At 37.8% G+C, this 20308-nt stretch overlaps 1 protein-coding gene across 1 annotated transcript in view; it reads right to left on the reverse strand.

Annotated features, from left to right (window-relative positions):
- Positions 1-20308, reverse strand: part of UMAD1 (UBAP1-MVB12-associated (UMA) domain containing 1) — a 76188-nt gene that overhangs the window by 12518 nt on the left and 43362 nt on the right. The window contains exon 3 of the mRNA XM_005418563.3: positions 5980-6065. Coding sequence (XP_005418620.1) covers positions 5980-6065 — 86 coding nt within the window. The remainder of the gene's footprint in view (positions 1-5979; positions 6066-20308) is intronic.

Here is a 20308-nt window from a genome sequence, read left to right on the forward strand (position 1 = left end):
TTCCCTACAGGATGTCATTTTGTCTTCTGTTGCTCAAACCTCACAAATTGTGCAATCTGACTGCAGCACTGATTCCTGGCTCCACAGGCAGGGCTGTGGGAGAGGGGGCTGCTCCAATCCATTTGCTGTGTTCACATGTATTTGCTGGCCAGACAGAACATTCATGTCCCACCTGGGAAGACTGTAAGGCTTCCTCAGTTTTTGTACTGAAATCTCAGCTGAAGTTACACAAAGGGTTTAACAGCATTTCACACTTGCAAAGTGCTATAGAAAAGTGTAAGACAGCACTGCATTACGTTTTGTAAAATGAACTGTTTCCTAAGTTCAGAGAGGAAGTTGGTGACAACCACGTCAATTCACATCTCTCAATTTCCACCCAAGTTCCCTATATCTAAAAATATAATGCTTTCCTTTAAAAAAAAAAGACAATGGACATAGTATTAATGATGGTGCTGTGATTACTAAGTATCTGAATGACCCCAGCTGGGTATCGTGTTACAGAAATCAGTCCAGCTATTCACCTTAGAATTGAGAAAAACCATACAAGGTGATAGTCTTGCAAGACACCCCGGGTCTTACTGGTTGACCCTGGGTCAGTAGCTTGCACAAATCACAGTTTATAAAAATCTCTTTGTGAGGCCACTGCAACTAATCCTTTGTGACATGAGGAGCAGACTTTGTCATATGTATGTACATATACCTAATATATTCATACATAACGTGTATATAATCCCTCCCCTTCCCCCTGAGTTGTCCAGTAAGGTCAGACAAAAGCCCACTGGTCTATGTGTTCTGGAGATCTTCCTAGAATGAAAAGACCTCCTAAATATTTTGGTAAATTATCTAACAGATAGTAATAGGAACATTATGATATAATGAAGCTTTACTAAGTAAATATGTTATTGCACACTAATAGCTGTAACATGCAATAGTTGTAAAATGTAATAGCTGTAATATGCAATATTTGGGGTTTTTTTAGCTGAATGGGCTATTTACCTTCATTCTCAGTAAGATCACAAGCATATACTGTGCCTTTCTCATCATATGCCAGCTCTACTTCATATGCACTTTCCATCTGTGGCTGCACATGGATTCCCCATGAATGAAGTCCCAGCTATTTACCATACACACAAAGGAAGAAGGAAGCTAAGAAAGGTGATGTCCATTGCAGCTGCCAAGGCTGTCCACGAGTCATTCTTATTTAAAGATAATGTTAAAACTTCACTTCTTACAGCTTATGATCATGCATGATAGTTGAGTAAAACATAACATCTTTCTTCTGATGGTACCAGCTTGTCTTTTAAGAGAAAAGTATATGCTTGATGACTTGTGCAGACAGTCTTATTCCAGTCCCTTCTAAGAGTGGATAATTTCAGTAAGTGATTATTGCTTACATATGCAATTAGGAAGAGAGAAAATATGGACCAACATGCCTTACGGGTTTTATATATGAAAAAGAAGATCTTAGAGTTAATATGACATATGACAATCAATTAGTCTAACCAGGCCATGACTAGAATTCTACCTTATAAGAGCTTCTAAGAAAAAAAAAAAAGCCAAGCTAAGCAACAACCTTTTCAATAGATCCTGGATTTTGTCAAAAGAGAGCACGCTAATCACAAATAATGTGATCACAATAAATTTGAAATATAAACTGCTTTCTCTAAAGTAAATGTAGGGAATTTAAACTGATGCAACAAATCTAGCCCAGAACACCCTTCTTGTGATTTTAAATATGGGACCCCCTGAACCATAAACCAAGAGTCAGTAAGTGAACAGAGACATGATCAGTAATAACTCCTTTTCTAGTAACTTGTAAAAATAATCCAGACAGACAAACTTAAGGAAAAAATAGCGACTAATAGGTCTGATAGAAGCAATTCATTTTAATTGAAAAAAAAAAGAAAACAAAATAACAGTAATATTATTCATGCCTTGGAATTATATCACCTGTGGAAGCTCTAAAGGATATCCTAAAAGTCTATCAACTTCAGCAATACCTGTTAATTTCACTAGAGGAGTAAAAAACTAATTTATTTTTCTACTACTCTGCAGATTCTCAACTCTCATTATCTCTTCTGCTACATATCTCTTATACTATATATATCTAAATACTAAGACATATTTTATATTTCATAGTATTTCTGTCTTTCTGACTCATACGTCCCCTAACCAGATGTCTAGGAAACTGTTATTTACATCCATGCAGAATCCTTTACACAGCAGCTGTATAAAGGATGAGTCAATGCCAATTAAAACATAAAAAAAAAATTCCTAATTTATTTAGATACTTGCCTAAAATGGTGCATACCTATTTCTATTTGCATAAAATCACAGATAATTTAAAATTTACTTCAGGAACTTCTATCTACTGTGTTCTCAGCTTTTAACAGCAAATTATGAAAAGAAAGGGCACAAGAATCATAGCAGAACTATTACAATTCATAAAGAAAACTAAGTCCTAAGATGATAAGAATCACAGCAAGGTATATAATTAGAGTGGCTATAACAACAACATATAAATTAGATAATTATGGATTAAGCAATCCCTTGGGGGATTCTCTCTTGCCCTAGAAAACATATAACAAGCTCCTTAGATAGAAGGCAATAACTATTAAGTGTTTGAGGGAGAAGTAGGACTATAAGGAAAAACAAAAAAAAAGACACAGCAAGATAAAAATCCTAATTTAAAATCTAAAGATGGCTTTCATTTTTGGTAGTTTATTTTAACACACTTACTGGTCCAGTTTTCCCCCATTAAATCTGCTGACATCTGTTGGCTAAAGGGCCCATGTCAGATTACCCAGAAGTGCAAGATCAAATAAACATGAACTGCTTTTTAAGGTGACAGTAGGGAGACACAAAACACTACAGTGATTACCAGAAATGGAATTTTTTTGTTGTTGTTTCTTACATCAATGTAATAATCCCAGGTGTCCTGGACACCAGACACACAATAATCTTCATAAATCCTAATTCAAAGCCATACCATCTGTCAAAAATATTTTTATGTCTCCTAATAGATATGCTACATAATTGCTCTCACAGTAGGGCAAAAATACATGGTTGTACTAATTTGCTTTACCAATTGAATAGCTCATTATCAAAATAACCCCATCATATTACTGGGGTCTCTAGCACTCTTCATGTATCAAAACTAACCTTTCCATTCTGCTATTTTCTATAACCTCAAATTCCCAATGAAAGTAGATAAAGATTGAATTATCTGGAAATTGTATGGTAATAATGGAAAAATCACAAGCATAAAAAACCCAAATCATAGTGTCTCTTCCTATTATGATTGTGTTGCAGTTAAAATTAGCTTTGTATTTCATGGTCACTTATTTACCAATTTAATCACTAATAAGACTAATCTAAGTTCTTGGCCCTGCAGAGCACTAACCATTTTGGACACAATCCAGAAAAGCACTTAAATATGTGTGTGACTTTTAGCTCATGAGCCTGAAGCAACTTCAGAGGGATCAGACACGCTTGATTAGGCCCAGAGCACTCATTACTCTGCTGGACAACAACACATCCCCCTAGGACTGACCAGCATCAGGAGATGACCCTCCCAACCCCCTGTCCATACTTGTGGAGATGGAGAGGACATTCCATATAGGAGCTTGTTCAAAGCAGGAGATAAAATGTTTGGGCTTAAGTTGGCCTTTGAGAACTCCTTCCTCCAAGGAGTTTCCAATGACCTGCAATTCCCCTAACACGCATGCAATATCCAAACAGCTGAAAACAACCCCAACTGAGGTATGGCAGGGCTTGCAAGAGGTTCTGTTACATATTCCGAGTGGCAGCAAGACCATCTTGATGTAAACTTTTATTTGTGCATTGGTTTAAATAATTTATACAAGATGATACAAATAAACGAACTTGGCAATTCAGTCATTGTACAGCAAGCAAATCCAACAGTACCTAAGGAAATGGGAAATTCCAAAGATGATGGCCATTACCAAAAAACACCCCAGAAGATAATTTCTTCAAAAAATCAAACTCAACCTCATTTCCCCTTTGAAAATCCATGAACAAAGTATTACTTCACACTTCTTTAAATCACATTTCCAAAAGCACTTTTCATGTTCCAGAAAGTTTATATCTAATAAGTAGTGAAAAAGTTTATATTTTAAAATAAAAGCAGGTTTCCAGTAACTGAAATGATGACGTGGTTGATGAACTAAATGTTCTTTTGTTCGGTTCTGCATGATAAATATCAGATGCCACTTTGCAGTAACAACTATATTTTAGCATACTGTTCTATGTTTTTCAAGAATTTGTGTTTTTATACTAACAAGGTTATTATTTCAATTGATGTGCTATGTCTCCATGACATATTGAATATGTAATACAATGCTTTTCCAGTTTCTCTAAATTGGTAAATTATCCCACTAATTTACAAAAATATAGTCACCACTGAAAGGAGGAACATTACTTTCTTTCCTAATAGCCAGAATTATCCATTTAATTTCCATGATTCACAATTATTCTACTTAATTTGAGAACTTGAGAATTCCTTTGAGTAAATGTGAAGTCCAAATACTCTGGAATGAATTGCCTAAATAGTGCTGGATCTTAATTTAATTGATTCTGTCCCAAGCCAGTTCATGTTTTTGTATTTTTATGTATTGTATATTTGTGACATGTAAGCATTTTAATAGAAAGGTGAAAATTTATCTTTGTTTCATTTTCACTGTAATATCTGCTATTTTATTTTGAAAACTTTGCTTCTTCTCTCTAACTCATAAAACTTAAAATCAATGCAAGTTCCTCTTTTCCTGAAATTCCACAGAACTGAACAAACCACTGAGGCTGCAGTAACTGGCAGTTCACCATCCCCAGCAAGAACATCACATTAAGGGAAACTACATTTGTCCAGTAGATAACTACAACATCAATTAATTATACTGCCCAGATCTGCAGGACTTCAGTTGCAAAACACCCTGGCTCAGATGTGGATCTAAAAGTCAGACTAAAACTTTGCAATTGGTTGGAACTAATTCATACAACATTATCAGAAGGCAAACTACTCATTACTTCCAATGAATTAAAAGATTTTTGTACAGGACACAGTTTTAAACTTTTAATTAGAAAAGAAGACTACAGGCCACACATACACGCAAACCACTCTTAGAGGTGGAAAATTGTCACACACACCTCTACTATACCAAGGGACTTAGCAATAATAAATAGTGAAACAGTATTGGAAAGAGACAGACAGACAGACACTGTTAGTACCAAGGTGAGATATGGGAAAAAGAGACAGGATAGGTTAAGCAAAATAAATGAACCATCACAAAAGCACAAAAAGTCCAAGCCAAACATCTTCAGTCACCTTGCAAACATCTAAAACTACATGGCAATGGAAAACAGGCCCATACTTGGTACAAAAACATTTTCAGAGTATGTGGAGAAGATGTACAGCATATGCAGAAATATTCTTAAAAGCCCTCGCCTGCAAACATGTATCAAATACCAAATAAACCAAAGAAAAAGAAGTTGAGATTTACAGCCACACAGTAGAGAAACAGAAAGGAAACACATAATAAAGACAGTCTATTATACTACATATTTACATGTTACTCATAATGGCAGTTGTGGAAATAGATGGTTTATGTAAATGTGTGACTTTTGCCATCACTACTCACCACACTAAGGCTTCTATGCAATTCATGAACATTCTTGCTACAGTTTCATGCTTGCACAACTCAAGTATAAAAATAAGATATCCAGCAATACCATACAGCGCAGACTTCTACTGTTTCCTTTTCAAATCCACAGCAGTGGGCTTCATATTATTGCCATCTAATTAATAGCAGTGCTGCTTTTATGATAGATGACGAGGAAGGCTGGGAGTGGGAAGGCCAATGGAAGATGTGAATGTGGTGAAATCATCTTCTGCAGGACATTCATGCTTCTTAAATGAGCTGCTGTGGAAGTTTCATATGTGTGCATAAGGAAAAAGTCTCCTACCTGTGATGGTTGACTGTACCTCGGTCTGGTCTCCGGAAATGAAGTTTTATCCTTTGAGTCTCTACTTTGATCATCAGCTGTGTCACCTACCAAAGTTAAAAAAACCCTTTTAAATCACTGAAATCCTTGATAATTTACATAAAGTAAGAAAACCTCTTCAGTCTTCCTAAAATCAAATTATACCCTGAGAAAGGGGACTCTGTTGCCACATTTATATTTACAATTTTGAACATGAGAGAAAATGAGAGAACTGAGAAATTTTGAACATAAAAACAAAAACGTTGAGAAGTGATCTGTAAAACCCGGGAAAAAAATCTGTATCAATTATTTAAAGGAAAAATTCGTGAGGAAAAAGGGGAAAAAATAAAAAAGCAGGGCCCCTATTTTTGCATACTTTAGGACCATTAGGTTCTAATATTTAGCAAATGGTACATAGCAGTGTAAGATATCTGTGCATGAGTGCAGAGAGAGAGACAAAGCATTCTGAGAAATGGCCTGGTTTTGACTGTATGGGGACAAAGACTGCTTGGCAGGCTAGGCACTAATCCTCCCATTGCATATATGGGGCTACCTCTGCCCAGGATTTTACCAACAAGACACAACTCAGTTTATCCCAAAAGCTGCAGCTGGTACTGATCTACAGATGGGCAGATGACAGCAATAAACCAGAGACAGATTATTTTCACATTTATTCTTAAGACAGAAGGTACATTATCAATTTTATTTAAAAGGTAGAGGTAGTAAAAAACAAAACAAAACAAAACAAAACAAAACAAAACAAAACCAGAACTTGTTTCTCAGATATTGCAAAACAAACGTCTACCTATCCTATCTTCTCCAATTTTCTTTGTCAATGGAAGAGTGTACCAGAAGCTGTAAAGATTTTGCAGATTATCTCCTTCTGCTATTAGTAGTAGTCAGTAAATAGTTTGTAAGAGCAGACAACTGAGAAAGATTAAAGATTTAGTTACATAATTTTGGTTTTATTTTTATTTGAATTCATACTGTTTTCTGTAATGGCATATTTTGGAAGTCTGTATCTTTAAATAGTCCTGCAGCAACAATTCAAAATAAAAGGGTTCAAGTTACTGTAGTTTAACTTTGCTAAACCAGTGGTTCTGGCTTCCCTATTCCATTTCTTTCAGAGGTTTACTTAAGAGCCAATGCACCAGGCAGAAGCCTTTGGAAACAGCAGCCACCTTCTGCCCGTGCCCAGCTAGGCTGAAAAGCCAATGGCACTGAGGTCCATGCATGTTTGCTCCATATTGCCATGGCCCCCCAGCTCTGACTGGTCAGATCCCTGAAGTACAACACAATATTTGGTATTTTTTTATGAAAACAAGCACTAATATCTACTTTTTGTGTCTGCTTTTAATACCCAATATTATTCCTAGCAGTGTATGCAGAGAATCATCATAATTGTCTTTGTCATGGGTCTTTGATGCCTATTAATTTCATTAATGTTTACACTTTCCAAGGCCTTTTCTGGAGTTGAAAGATGCTTCTTAGTAAACTAGTAATTCTCTACATAAAATACTCCAAAGCACTTGTATTCACAAGAGCTATTAAAAAAAAAGAGGGGTGGGAGAAGGAAGGAGATGGAGATTCAGTTAATCTTCCATTCCACTCCCAGTACCTTGAAAAACACAATTTGTAAGCACCTATAAGATAACAAGGTAAATAACAGTCATGAAAATCATGAATGTTGAACAGTTAGTTTACATTTATAATGAAGTAGAGGCCTGCAAACAAAAATTATTATAAGCTTTGTAAATGCACCCTGCCTCAGGGAGGTGTAAAAGTGGTTAACAGATGCAGGAAGAGGGCAGTAAGGTGTATTTTTGGTACACTTGCTGTGGATGAGACTGCAAACAGATTTAAATTGTACCAAATTTAGGCTAGATCAGTTTCTCCAGGAGTAAGGCTACCTAAGCACTTTGAACAACCTAACAAAATGGTTTCTCTTAACAGTGGTTAATCTCCAAAGGGCTTCAGAGATGGGTTGAAGAAACATCTGTTGTGAATGGTTTCAATCATGCCAAGACAAGGAAGATGAATGACCTGTTTGTGTTCCCTTCTAGTCCTATATTCAATGATCAATGCAGGAAGAAAGACTCCACAGGATACCCTGTCCCTAGATCAGGGAGCTTAGCTGTGTGATGAAGCCTTGGGAAGGTGCTGGGAGACTGCAGCGAGCTGGACATGCTCACCAAGCCTGTAAGGGCACAGCTGGCTGGGCAGTCCAATGGGACGTACTTGGTGAAGTTGGGTGTTTACATAAACACACTGAAAAACGTTACAGCAGGGATTCCATAAACACAGGAACCAACATTCTACTCCTTGTCTTTACAAATCATCCCTGACAAAACATTCAAAAGTTTTTGAACACATTAAGAAAACCCAATGCATATGTGTTAATGCTATCCAGGATATACTTTTTCCCTGCGATTAGTTTTCCTTAAGATGAAAAGACTCTTGGTTCGTAATCGGGACCAAAAGGTCATAAATGATCATAAGAAAGGAAGAATAAGAACAACTCATTTAGAGAGAAATGAAATTTTACTTAGAACTTTGTCATCCAGCTCCCAAAATTCACAAGCGCAGTATAGGAATACCTGTACTGTTTCACAATTCAAAGTGCCTTTGTGAAACTGCAGTTCAATGCAGAATTTTTCTTTGTTAAAAAAAAATAAAATGGGGAAACCCCAACATCTTGCTAAATTTTCAGGCATATGGTCCTGCAAGGATAAGCCATGACTCTTTGTACAGACTTTTATTATTTGAGTTTATGGAGTTGAAGCAGTGATAGGCAGCTGCCAAAGACACCAAACTGTCTAAAACATCCAGCAGGATGGACTATTTTTCCAGATAAATTGGTATTTTCAGTGTACTTTCACTGGTTCCTATCTCAAATATTCAACCAATTAGTCATCCTTATATCTACTGGCCCAAATAATTAATTAACTGTGACATACCTCCCCAGCTCTATCAATTCCCAACCCTATCTAGCTCACCATGGCTGACTCATCATGTTTAGCCACCCAATTTTTTTTTTGTGGTGTTTTTTTGTTTGTTCTTTTTTTTTTTGCTTTTTGTTTTGGTTTTGGTTTTTTTGTTTAGCTTGCCTTTGTTTCCCATTGACTTACAGTCTAATCTCTTTCCTTAAGTGCAAGTCATAGTTTGTCTTTCCTCTTCAGGCTCAGCCTTTAAAATGCTTCCCTCTGGCCTGGGTTTTCCTCTGTTCCTCTGCAACCCTGTGATCTCCTCTTCCCACCCACCTACCACTATGTGAGGAAGGGGGATGATGCCAAACACCAGACAGACAGACATCCATGAGAGCACAAACCTTTGGGTGCAGGAACTGTGTGGGTCCTTTTGAGCACTTCAAACATTTTAGTTGATAGCTTTTGACTGGGGAAAAACCCCGAACAACCAAGCCACCCTCCCTCCCCTCCAAACCTGGGAGAAAGCCCCCCCAAACAAGTTCTCTTACACAATCTTGATGTAAATAGGTATACCACCATATTTTTTGCCAAACTAAGCAACTGAAACCTGGCTCTGAAGAAAAATCACAAATACATGACCTTAGTGGAAAGCGCCCCCATAAAGTCTTTCATCAGAACTGCAAATATGTTCACAGATAAGGGCAGAAGGACTATGGTAATCACCTAGCCTAAACTCCTGTAAAAATACAGGCCATAAGATTTCTTGAATAATTTGTTTGAACTAGAGCAACTTTAAAGCTGTATTTTAATCAGGGGATAAAAGACAAAATTACTTATTTAAAAAACCACTTAGATTCTGGCTCATATATACCTTGGTTTAAGCATTGTGTAAATTTCAGTCATAAAACTCCTCTCGAAAATAAATCTAAGTCATATATCAAAAAATGATGTATACAGTTTAAAGTCTATAAGAATTAGAAATAGAGGGCACTTCATGAAATGTAATATGGTTTAAATATCAGCAGCATAATCTGTAATATGCAGTACTTTACTGGGAAAATTTATCAGGAAAAAACCAATCATGCTTATTGCTGTAAAATATTCCCTTCCTTATCAATGGGAAAATATTTAAAGTTTGAAAAGAAAGTAGTAGGCTTATTTATCCTACTGTCCAGATCAGCTTGTGTTTCAAATCCTCAGTCTTGGGAGGCTGTTTTTCAGTTATATTAAGCCTTTTCCAGGCCCAAATAATCAGTGTTCCACTGAAAGATCACAAATACATTTCTCCTTTCACTAAGCTGATACTGGATTTTCACCAACATTCTCCAAGTTCCACTGGTATCTTTTTCTAAGAACTGCAGCCAGGTGTTCCACAGGAAAGAAATACCTAGTCCAGTCCTCAGTATATACTATGTATATCCTCCCTCAGAACTCAGAGGTTTTGGTGTCTTCAGAAATCTGCATTCAGCTGCTTATCTGGACCTCAGCAAATTCTCATATAGAAAGGTTCACCCACAAGTTTGGCTTCTACTCAACAAGGAAGTGGTGTTTCTATTTATACTCTTTCCTCTTCCAGCATTTTGTTAACCTCAAGCTGTGTAGTCTCTTGATCAACAGACAACATTTAAAAGCCTAGCCCACCCTCAGTTTAATAAATTAAAACCAATTGTAAATGTACTTTATCATGCAAACTGCCATTTGTCCTGGTCTGTGTAAAAGTCCTGTGAGACACTGAGGCACGTACAACACAGCAAGCAGTAACTAGCTACCAAATACATGGATTTTCAAATGTCACCTTCAGCTTCAAAAGGAAGACAGCTATTTTCCATTATACTTTAGTTAGTTGCTTAACTCTTTGTTGCCTGTCATTATCTTCCAAGTCCTGCATAGAGATGGCAAGAACAAAGAATATTCTGGCTTCTACTTGGCAGCAAAAAGACAAAAAGTTTTAAGAGAGGATTAGTAAGATCTGAAAACAGGAGAGACTCACTCTGTGGAAGCATCAAAGTTTTGCTGCAGTTTCTTTTCCTTCTTTCTTACTCATAAATGTTCCCCTCTCTCCCTGAGATAAGGAAGAAAGGTCAGACACAGCGATTTTAAGCTACCCTGCTCCAGGATAAACTAGCAGAACTTCAGGCTTCAGTCCATCGATACTGACAGTGCTTTCAATCTCAGGAGGTATTTAAGAAGTATTGTAATTCCCTCTGAACATCTGAGTACCAGGAGTCCCTGCAATGGCACTTCCATGCAAAGGGGGTTGATAGCACCACTTTTTCAAGTCCTGCTCTCCTCTCTGCCTCCAGGTCTCTCAGCAGGGATGAAATGTGTTTCTGCTCAGTCTCTTCCAGCCCTGCTTGGTTCTCCAGCACTCACTTCCAGGGTCTCACATCTTCCACTTGCCAGCCAGTTTCTACCCAGTGAGTGAGCTGGGGACTGCACTGTGGTGGTGCCAGGGAACCTCGATGGCAATACCCCAAACAGAGAATTTTTTTGTGCTGATTTTATGGGATCAAGACAACTAACAGAAGACAGGGAAGACAGAAGGAAGACCCTTAGAAATCTTTGCTAATGAGCATAGAAGCACTGAATGGTTTGGGTTGAAAAGGAATTTTAAAGATCATCTATTCCACCTGCCCTGAATGGACTGTACACAATAAGCTGTAAGTAATTTAACAGTTTGTATTGGTGGTCAACAGTTCATTCAGTGATCCATCTGAATCAAGTAAGGCAGTGGCCAGTGCTGTCGTCTTCAATGGCACAGATGGGATATTGATGAATAGTTGGTTCCTCCATTTGCTTAAAAGTGGGACTATCATGCTGTTTAGTATTAGTGCTATAAAACTACATCTTAATCTTCATTATCACCCACTTGTACATGGCCAAGACATTATAGCCTTATAAGAATATATATCTAGTTGGCAAAACAATGAAGTCATCCTAGTTTCAGGTCACCTCATCCTGGTTTCATATTAAAGCTTTTCATATCAACAGCAGTTTCATTTCAACAAGCTAATAATATCCCCTAAAAAACCCCAACATATCAGCAGAAAGAGTCTCCACAGCTGCAACTTCCAGCAAAACAAGAGTTTAAGAGTTTATGCTGCATAAGGGTGAGTGAGAAGGAAGTCTGGCTAAGTCCACGTTGAGGCAGAGGTCTGGTAAGTGTTTGGCAGCCTTACACTGAGTTTCAATAGTGCATTAAGAGTGCACTAACCCTAACCCTAACCCTAACCCTACAGATAAATTTTTGATAGGGGTAGAACTTAACCAGTATCTTCTCTAATTCTCCTGATGAACCACAAGAAAAATCTATATGAACCCTGCAATGAGAATCCTGAAACTGATTTCCTCAAACTTGTAAAAGGTAGGGGGAAAACTGTAACAAGGTAAACATTACCCTGAACGGTTTTGCATTTGCAGACATGAAGCAACAAGGTTCAGTCCTTTCCCAATTAAGAAGAATAGGAAATCCAGCTACAGCACATGCCATTGGAGATTATGGGAGTGGCACTCCACATTGCCACCCAGTCTGATTTTGGTAACCCATCCTTCTGCAGGCATTCTTAATTCTGTCAGGGTGTCCTTAACCTGCTCCCATTATAAAGAACACACTGAAACCATAGATTAAAAACTTCCCTGTGAAAAATATTTTGCTTCCCCAAACAAAAATTTTTCAGAAGACAGCAATAGAGAAACAATTTAAGAGGATTAGAGGCTCCTGTAGTTTCCATATCCCAGATGTACATATTTTTAAGTTTGCAAAAAGTGTTTTATTTCTATATTTCCAACTACTTAAAAGTTTCACTTCTTTCAAAGCTTTCCTGAATCCTGAAACAAAGGACCCTTAGAGTTTAGCTCTAACTCCATCTCCAAACACTTCACTGAGGCTAAATCATTCCAACTTCTCTGACCCCCATTGAAAAGGCTCTCTTTTAAGAGGTGCCCAACTCTTCCAGAAAGCTGATGAATCCAAAGCCAAAGTTTCGTGGCAAAATTTTGGTTGGAGGGAATCCTGGAGATCACACCCATCCAGTCTCCAGTTCAGTGCAGGGCTAACTTCAAAGTGAAAGAAACCATGTACCTCAGGTTGTTTGGCTGAAATTTGAGGCTCCAAAGAAGGAGCTTCCTCAGCATCTCTCATCTCTCAGTTTTATCTATCCCTCTACAGTTTGTTACATCCACGTTCACAGTCACATTCAAAGCAAGCTGTAGAATTAATTCGTCCATAAGCCACAATCTCCATGATGAAATGTTACTTTTCTTTGGTTTTAGGTTATGAGACTTTCATGTCAAGCATAAAGAAATGTCAGGAATTAATCTCACTCTGATCCTCTGGTGTGATGCATCCATGCAAGTAATTTTCATCACTTATATGTGCATGACAGCCTTTCTCAATAGTCCACCAAAACACTGAACTCCCTCACCACAGCATATCTTTCCAGATATCTTGTTTTTCCATTTTGCTATTTGGAAATGCTATTCTAGACTTCATTACCTTAGATACTGCCACACCTTTCTTATCAAGTTGTGCTATCAGAATGAGCAAGTGATGGGACTTACCAGCTACTTAATACAACCTTAGGACTGAAGCAATCAACAGTACAGATCCAAGAAAGGGCTTATGACATGTTCAGTCATTCCATAAGGAAAAGTTGAAAGAAAAAGCTAAACAAGATACACATGCATCTTCTAAGTCTCCTGACCCAAGATATGTGCTGATCTGTGTGTGTGTGTGCCACTGCCTCAGGGAAACCTCAAAACTATTCACTGCTCTTCTGTATGGACAAGCCCCCAGCATATCTATTGCATGTTAGTATTTATCATGAATATTGGCCCTAAAAAAAATAAATCAGCAAATCTGCCGAGAAGGTATAGATCAGATGCCATAGGCCAGTCTCTTCATGCACTAAGTCACAGTTCTTGACATTCCTAGAGAACCCCTAAATCTTCCTGTCACTCACTTCATCTGTCATTTAAGCCACTCCATATCAAAACAAATGTAACCTTCCAAGGCCAAGTGAATCACACTTTTCTTGGGAAGCAAACCATTTAATCTACTTTTTGGAAAAGTTTTAAAAACTGATTTGTTCTCTTTTTATTTTAGACATAATCACTCAGTGATACCTGATTGTCATGGTTAGCTAGACCAGCTCAATCATCCCACAGAACAAGTACATTGTTCTAAGACTATGAATAAATCAAAAAGTCCCTTACATTTTTAGATATTTAGAACAGCTTAATGTTAATTCATATAATCTCTTTCCACTTCACTCTCAAATCTGCCTCCTGGTAGTGGAAGATGTCTACACTTCACATAATCCAACTCTGCTGTATCAATAGGCTGGTATGCAACAAGTGCAAAAGAAGCCTCAGTTTGCAAGCTTCATTTTCTTCCAGGATTACAGTCTCCCACTAGATCCTTTTTGCTTTTCCAAGGGACGGAGATAAAGACAACATTGTTTCCCTTTATTTGTTCTGTTTCTCTTGCCTAACTTTCTCTTGTTTATCTTTGAGAGAATATGACAGTCACAATCTTCACAATCCTTCCTGCGTTTTCTTATTTTGCTTGTGAGGATGATAAGAAGTTTAATCTCAAAACAATAGAAGTCTTTACCTCTTCAGTTCCTGATGAATGGTAAAAGGCTTTGGGGAAACATCAGTAATAACAACAAACTCAGAGGAAGACAATAGTACAGCTCACCCAGAGTAGTGCTGGCAAGCAACCTCCGCTTTAACATGTTTTAGCAGCATCATTTCCTTGTCACTAGTTAATCCAACCTATAAAACCTATCCCAGATTACAGGCTCAGTTGTTTTTCAAAGGTATATATATACTGTAACATTCCACTTTCCACTATGAAATTAACATTATTTCAGTATCTTCACTTAATTATGACATGAGGATTCTCTTCCTCCTGTTTTATTCATGATGTGGTTCTAAAGGCAATCCTGTCCAGAAAGCAAACAGCACACACTGAAGCCCACTGACAAGGACAGAGATTTTCCTAGCACTTAAAAACCTGCTGCGTGGTCTGCCTGTTCAGTATCTTGGTTACACTGTGCAACTTGCATTTCAGTAGGTCCAACATGCATTGAATTTATTTGTCTGTCAAAAACTGAGGTGCTGATAGCCTGATATTTGCATATGAAGCTTGTTACATAAATGGAAATTATATTAGAAAACAAACAATCCAAATTTAAGCTGGTTTCCTATGGAATTAAATTTACATGACCAGTCTTCTGTCCTTGATAACATAGGAAAACATTGTCAAATGTGGTTGAAACTGGCACAGAAGATTTGGAGATATTTAGAATTTACAGAATATAACCATCTGCAGCTAGGTAGTAAAAAGAGACTAGGAGTAATACCCCAGGTGAAGGAAAAAACCTTTGCTCTGTTATTCTTGGCCTACTTGGTCAATTGGCAAATCCTGCTGTGGTTGGTCACTGTGAATGAAGGGAAGACAAGGGAGGCCACTGTAATAATGCAGGGAAATGCTCAGGGCTGTTCTAGCAGGGTAAGAGGACTAGGAAATCCTCAAGGAGATCCTTGATAAACTATTCCAGGAATGCTGTGTTTTATTCTCTTGATAGCATTTCAGCTATTTTAAACAAGAAATACTCTTTTTATAAAGAGGGAGAGGAAAAATCCCACCTAAAAATTTGTAAATTTTTACAAATCAGTCAACTCATATTAGGGCCACTTATATCTTTGTCCCAAGATGCACTGACATGAACTCATGGTCACATACAGCCTCATGCCAATAACCAGCCTTCAAGTGAGCAGCTGCCTACAACATTCACATTACTTGTTATAAACCTTTTGTCATGCTGTCTAGAAACTCTGAAAGTAACAGAAGGCTGAGTTAATACTTCGTGGGAGAAAATTGGTAATGGGATAGAACACTCATTTAAGGTAACTTTTATGTAGCATAGTTATGAGAAATCTCCACAGTAATAATCATTTCATACCCAAATGCTACTATCCTCTCAGAGGCATGGAAACCCCACTAATTTTGAAACAATGTTAAGCAGAATTAATTTAAAACATAAAAACCACACACAAAGTTATAGAGATACACTAAAACACACTTAATGTCTGCATGCCATACAGGCACAATATAACTGATGAAGAAAGTTAAATCATAATATCTAAGATTCTACTAGAAGGCTTACAAATACTGTGGTTCAAAAAATATTCCCTCCCTACTTTTTTTTTTTTGAAGTTATTTTCTAGACATCAGACTGGAAATCTTATGTCACTGTGACTATATAATGTCAATTCTGAGCAGAAGACCTTATGGTACATCCTCTGCTGCTTTTGCATTTCTGAAACATGCTTGCAGATGATTTCTGAACAGCATGGGGTTTTTTCTCTAAAAAGCAAAAATTCTTTGCATTTTTTGTAGTGACAAGCACAACTTTATAAACATATCTAAAATTGGTACAGAGAGGCTTCAAGTATTTTTTTAAATGAAAACCTACATCCAAAAGCAATCTCAACAGATTATTCAATAACAAAGTATCTCTGCTTCCATAACTTTTTGAAAAACAACTTTTTGAGTTACACTGTTAATTCTGTTGTATTAGTAACATCTTCTGATCTCAGACTTACAAAGGGATCTAAAACTAATCAACCAAATCTCCTCACAAACCAAAACATAAATCCATTTAACATGTCCTCAGAAAGGACAAAAACCTGCATAATAGCTGAATTTTGGATCGTACCTCTGTCACGAATAACCAGCTCCACACTGATGATTAAAGGAGTACCTAATTTTATTTATTTATTTAGAGCACATAGGTCAATAATGTGGATTAACTGGGATTAAAGTGTTATTTTCTGATTATTTTTGTGCTTTAAGCTGGTTTAGTATTTCTAGGAACTTTATTCTAAATCCAGCTTTGTAGAAGAAACTATATCACAGAACTTCTGAATTACTCTTGACTAGTGTGTAAACAAAATGAAAATGTTCATTTCAACATATTACTGCTAGATTCCTTGGTTTTAATGGCAACAACATAAATAGTATTAAATATTCACAGATTTTTGAATAGTCTGGCTTCATTACTTTAAAACCTTTCTAACTATTCAATTGCATTTTTGCATTACACAAACATAGTAGTGCAGATCTGTTAGAAAAAAAAAAAGAATTATCAGCAGAAAAAATAACTAGAATAATTCTTAAAAAGTATCCAAAGAGCAGGGCAGAAGTTATTTTGGGGAGGAGAAAAAGGGATGAATAAAAATTCCTGAACAAAGGAATTTGCTTTACAAAGTCTAAAAAAGCCTCACCACATTAAAATATCCATTTACAAAGATACAAGAGCAACAGATGTAAAAGTCCAGCCGATATGTTTTTGGCTGTATTATTCAGTGAAATGCCCAAATGCTTGCATGTACACCAAAAAGTGACATTAACACTGCCCACAAAGCAAAGAGAAAAAACATAATTGTGCAGTACATGAATAATTCATTTTTAAGAAAAATCCGGGACTTTGTACCATATTTTTTTTATATGTGGAGAAAATGAAGAAAGGTCAGAGCAGCTGTTTTATTATCAGCTGTTCATGGTGTGAAACTGAGTGCTACAAATGCTTGTGTTAAGTTATGCTTACACTGTAAATCAGTGCCTTCCCTAAACTCTGCATTGAAATGGAATTTTCCAGCTGAATATTAAACATTTCAATTTGTAAGAAAAACAAAACCAAAACACCCACATAGGATTCATGCCAGCTTCAAGAGCAGAAAGGCAGATGGTCAGCTTTCAAAAAAAGAGCATTTCTTTTTTTCCTGAGATGGCAACCACCCACCCACTTCTGCAGAGGCCCTGGGGAGCTGAAGGGGTGAGCCACAGTGGGTTTCAAACTCTGCAGCCAAGGTTCCAATGGAACTCCAGGCTTAGGGACACTTAAGATCCATGGTGATAACTGGTAAACTACATTAACAGGGGCTACCAGATCTTCTGATAAAAACTTCACAATGTTCAAAGATGAAGGACCGCACTCTGCCTCAGGCTTTCAAGCTGGCAACACTCAGCAGAATAGAAGTACAAGGCTTTCTGAGTCCCTCCAAATGCAACAGGCAAATTGCCCCAAAAACCAAAGTACAAAGTTTTCCAGGTTCTGTGGCTCCTTATCCACTTGCTCAACACCAAGTTCCCAGACAGGTCCGCCCTGCACATGTAATTTTTCTGCAGAACTTTTTCATGCAATAACACGATTAGAATAGAATAAGTATCTGTTTCAAAACACAGCTCACTGAAAACAGACAAGGCCACCCTACAAAAACAAACTGGGTACAGCTGGTAACTCCCTTCTGGCTACTATTTGAAGAACTGTCAGTCAACCTGTAGTGTGAACATTATTACCTAAGGGTGAGCTTTCACAACATGGCTGAGTCAGGCTAACAGCTCAGTGCTGCCAACAGGAGCAGTCCTGCCTCTCCTCTCAGCATGGGTGCTCCAGCTCTGTCCTTTTTGGTGGCCCCCAAATTCTCCCAGGTGCTTGTGAGCCACTTGAGCTCACTGAACTGGCTTACAAAAAGATAAACACATATCCCCTATTTTGCTGGGTTAGTTTTCTGCTGGTTTTGTGAGCTAAATCAGAGATGTCAAATGAGCTGGCAGAGCTGGCACATGGATGATGGAAAGTAATCCTGCTGCCAGGAGCAAGAAGCAGTGACCCTTTCTTCAGACAGTTAAAGCTGCCTTGCAGAAGCATACCCTATTGTAGAATCAGTCTTGCCTTCCGCCATGAAAAAGCAGGATATTTCAGATCTAAATGTAGTCTTCACTCCAGATATAAGACAAATCAACATGGAAAGTTTCAAAGGTGTGCTAGACCTCACATATCAAAAACATGAAGAAGTTCTTAAACATAGGAAAAAAATTGCAAATCCCGATTATATTAGGAAATGCTCATTTTTATTATTATCAGTACACTACATATTCCTAGTTTTCCTCCTTTTCTTCAAGGGTTCAACAGTGCAACTTTCTCTCTTTAGCTTTCTTCTCATGGGAAAGTTGCATTCATTTTCACTCCATCAGCCCCAGGCAATCAGACAAGTGAGCACTTACTACACAATGCTGCACTGCGGTGTTGAAGGAGCCCTCTGTGGATGCAAACAGTATTAGTCTGGATGACAGCTCTTTAGCTACTTCCATAGACTGCCTTGAAAAAATACCATGGATAAAGCAATTTCATGAAAAATCTAAAATCTGGCTTGGTCAATGCAAAGAATTGATCCAAGTATTTTAACTTCTTTCAAGTATTAAAAAGTAGGTGAGATCATACTAGTTTTGTAAATTCTGTTTAAGATGCACTGTCCTGAATCCTGAACACCAGGAATTTTGTGAAGATGAGGCCTGAAACAGTCATAGTGATACTCTTTCCCATTCCTGGCCATGCTCCTTAGCACTTCCTACTTGAACTCAGTACTCAGAGAAAAGCACAGACCAACAATGTCACCCTGATATCTCCGTACAAAACCAATGAACCAACCCATACTCTGCACAAAGGGCTGTGTTACCACATACTGATTCAACTGGCTGCAAGCTGGCAGATGAAATTCTAGGTCACAAAGACCTGTGTTCCTGTATCTGATAGGCAGCTGCTGCGGTACATTAAAGATTTTTCACAAAACAAGAGAGAATTAAGTTTCCATGATGCAGTTACTGCTTTATGTGTGCTCTACTCAGGAACATGTCCTATATTCAGATCACACTGCAATTTGCTCACAGTCATCATGAGCCTGATAGGTAGAAAAAACTAGAAGGAAAAAAAATCCAGGGCCATAAACGATATGGCACCATTTTCTTCCCCAAAGACATAGCTTCTGATTTCATATTTCAAAGACAACTGATTTCATATCTTCCTTCATATCTCCTTCATACATCCTTTAAGGTGAGGACAACAGATTTTGTGCCTGGAATTTTACACACACAAACACTGCAACAGGGCAGAAAATGTACGTGGCTGCCAAATGCTGCCAAAATTTGTGACTTGTCTTTCCTTGCCACTCTGAGCTGTTTGCTCCTGCTGTTCCCTTCATCCATTCTGAGGGTAGTCTGACTCCTCGGGGTGTCCCCTCCTTTCTCCAAACCACAAGAACTGTTGCTGCTGGCTGAATTTGCTCGCACATTAGTCTGGTTCCAGACCTGTATCCCTATCAGATATGTGAGCAATGAGACGCTCAGAGCCAACTGAGCAGCACCAAAAACCAAGGATGCATTTCCCATTTCTGTCTTCCCTCCTGCCATACCTGCTCCATCACTCAAGCCCTTTGAACCCATTCACCTTCCCAGAACAGCATAACACTACCCCAGAAGAAAGTTCACAAAATTGCAGAAAAATTAAATAGCAGAAGAGTAGAGTCTGTAGCAG

Source organism: Geospiza fortis, unplaced genomic scaffold (assembly GCF_000277835.1).
Source record: "Geospiza fortis unplaced genomic scaffold, GeoFor_1.0 scaffold138, whole genome shotgun sequence".
NCBI classification, from domain to species: domain Eukaryota; kingdom Metazoa; phylum Chordata; class Aves; order Passeriformes; family Thraupidae; genus Geospiza; species Geospiza fortis.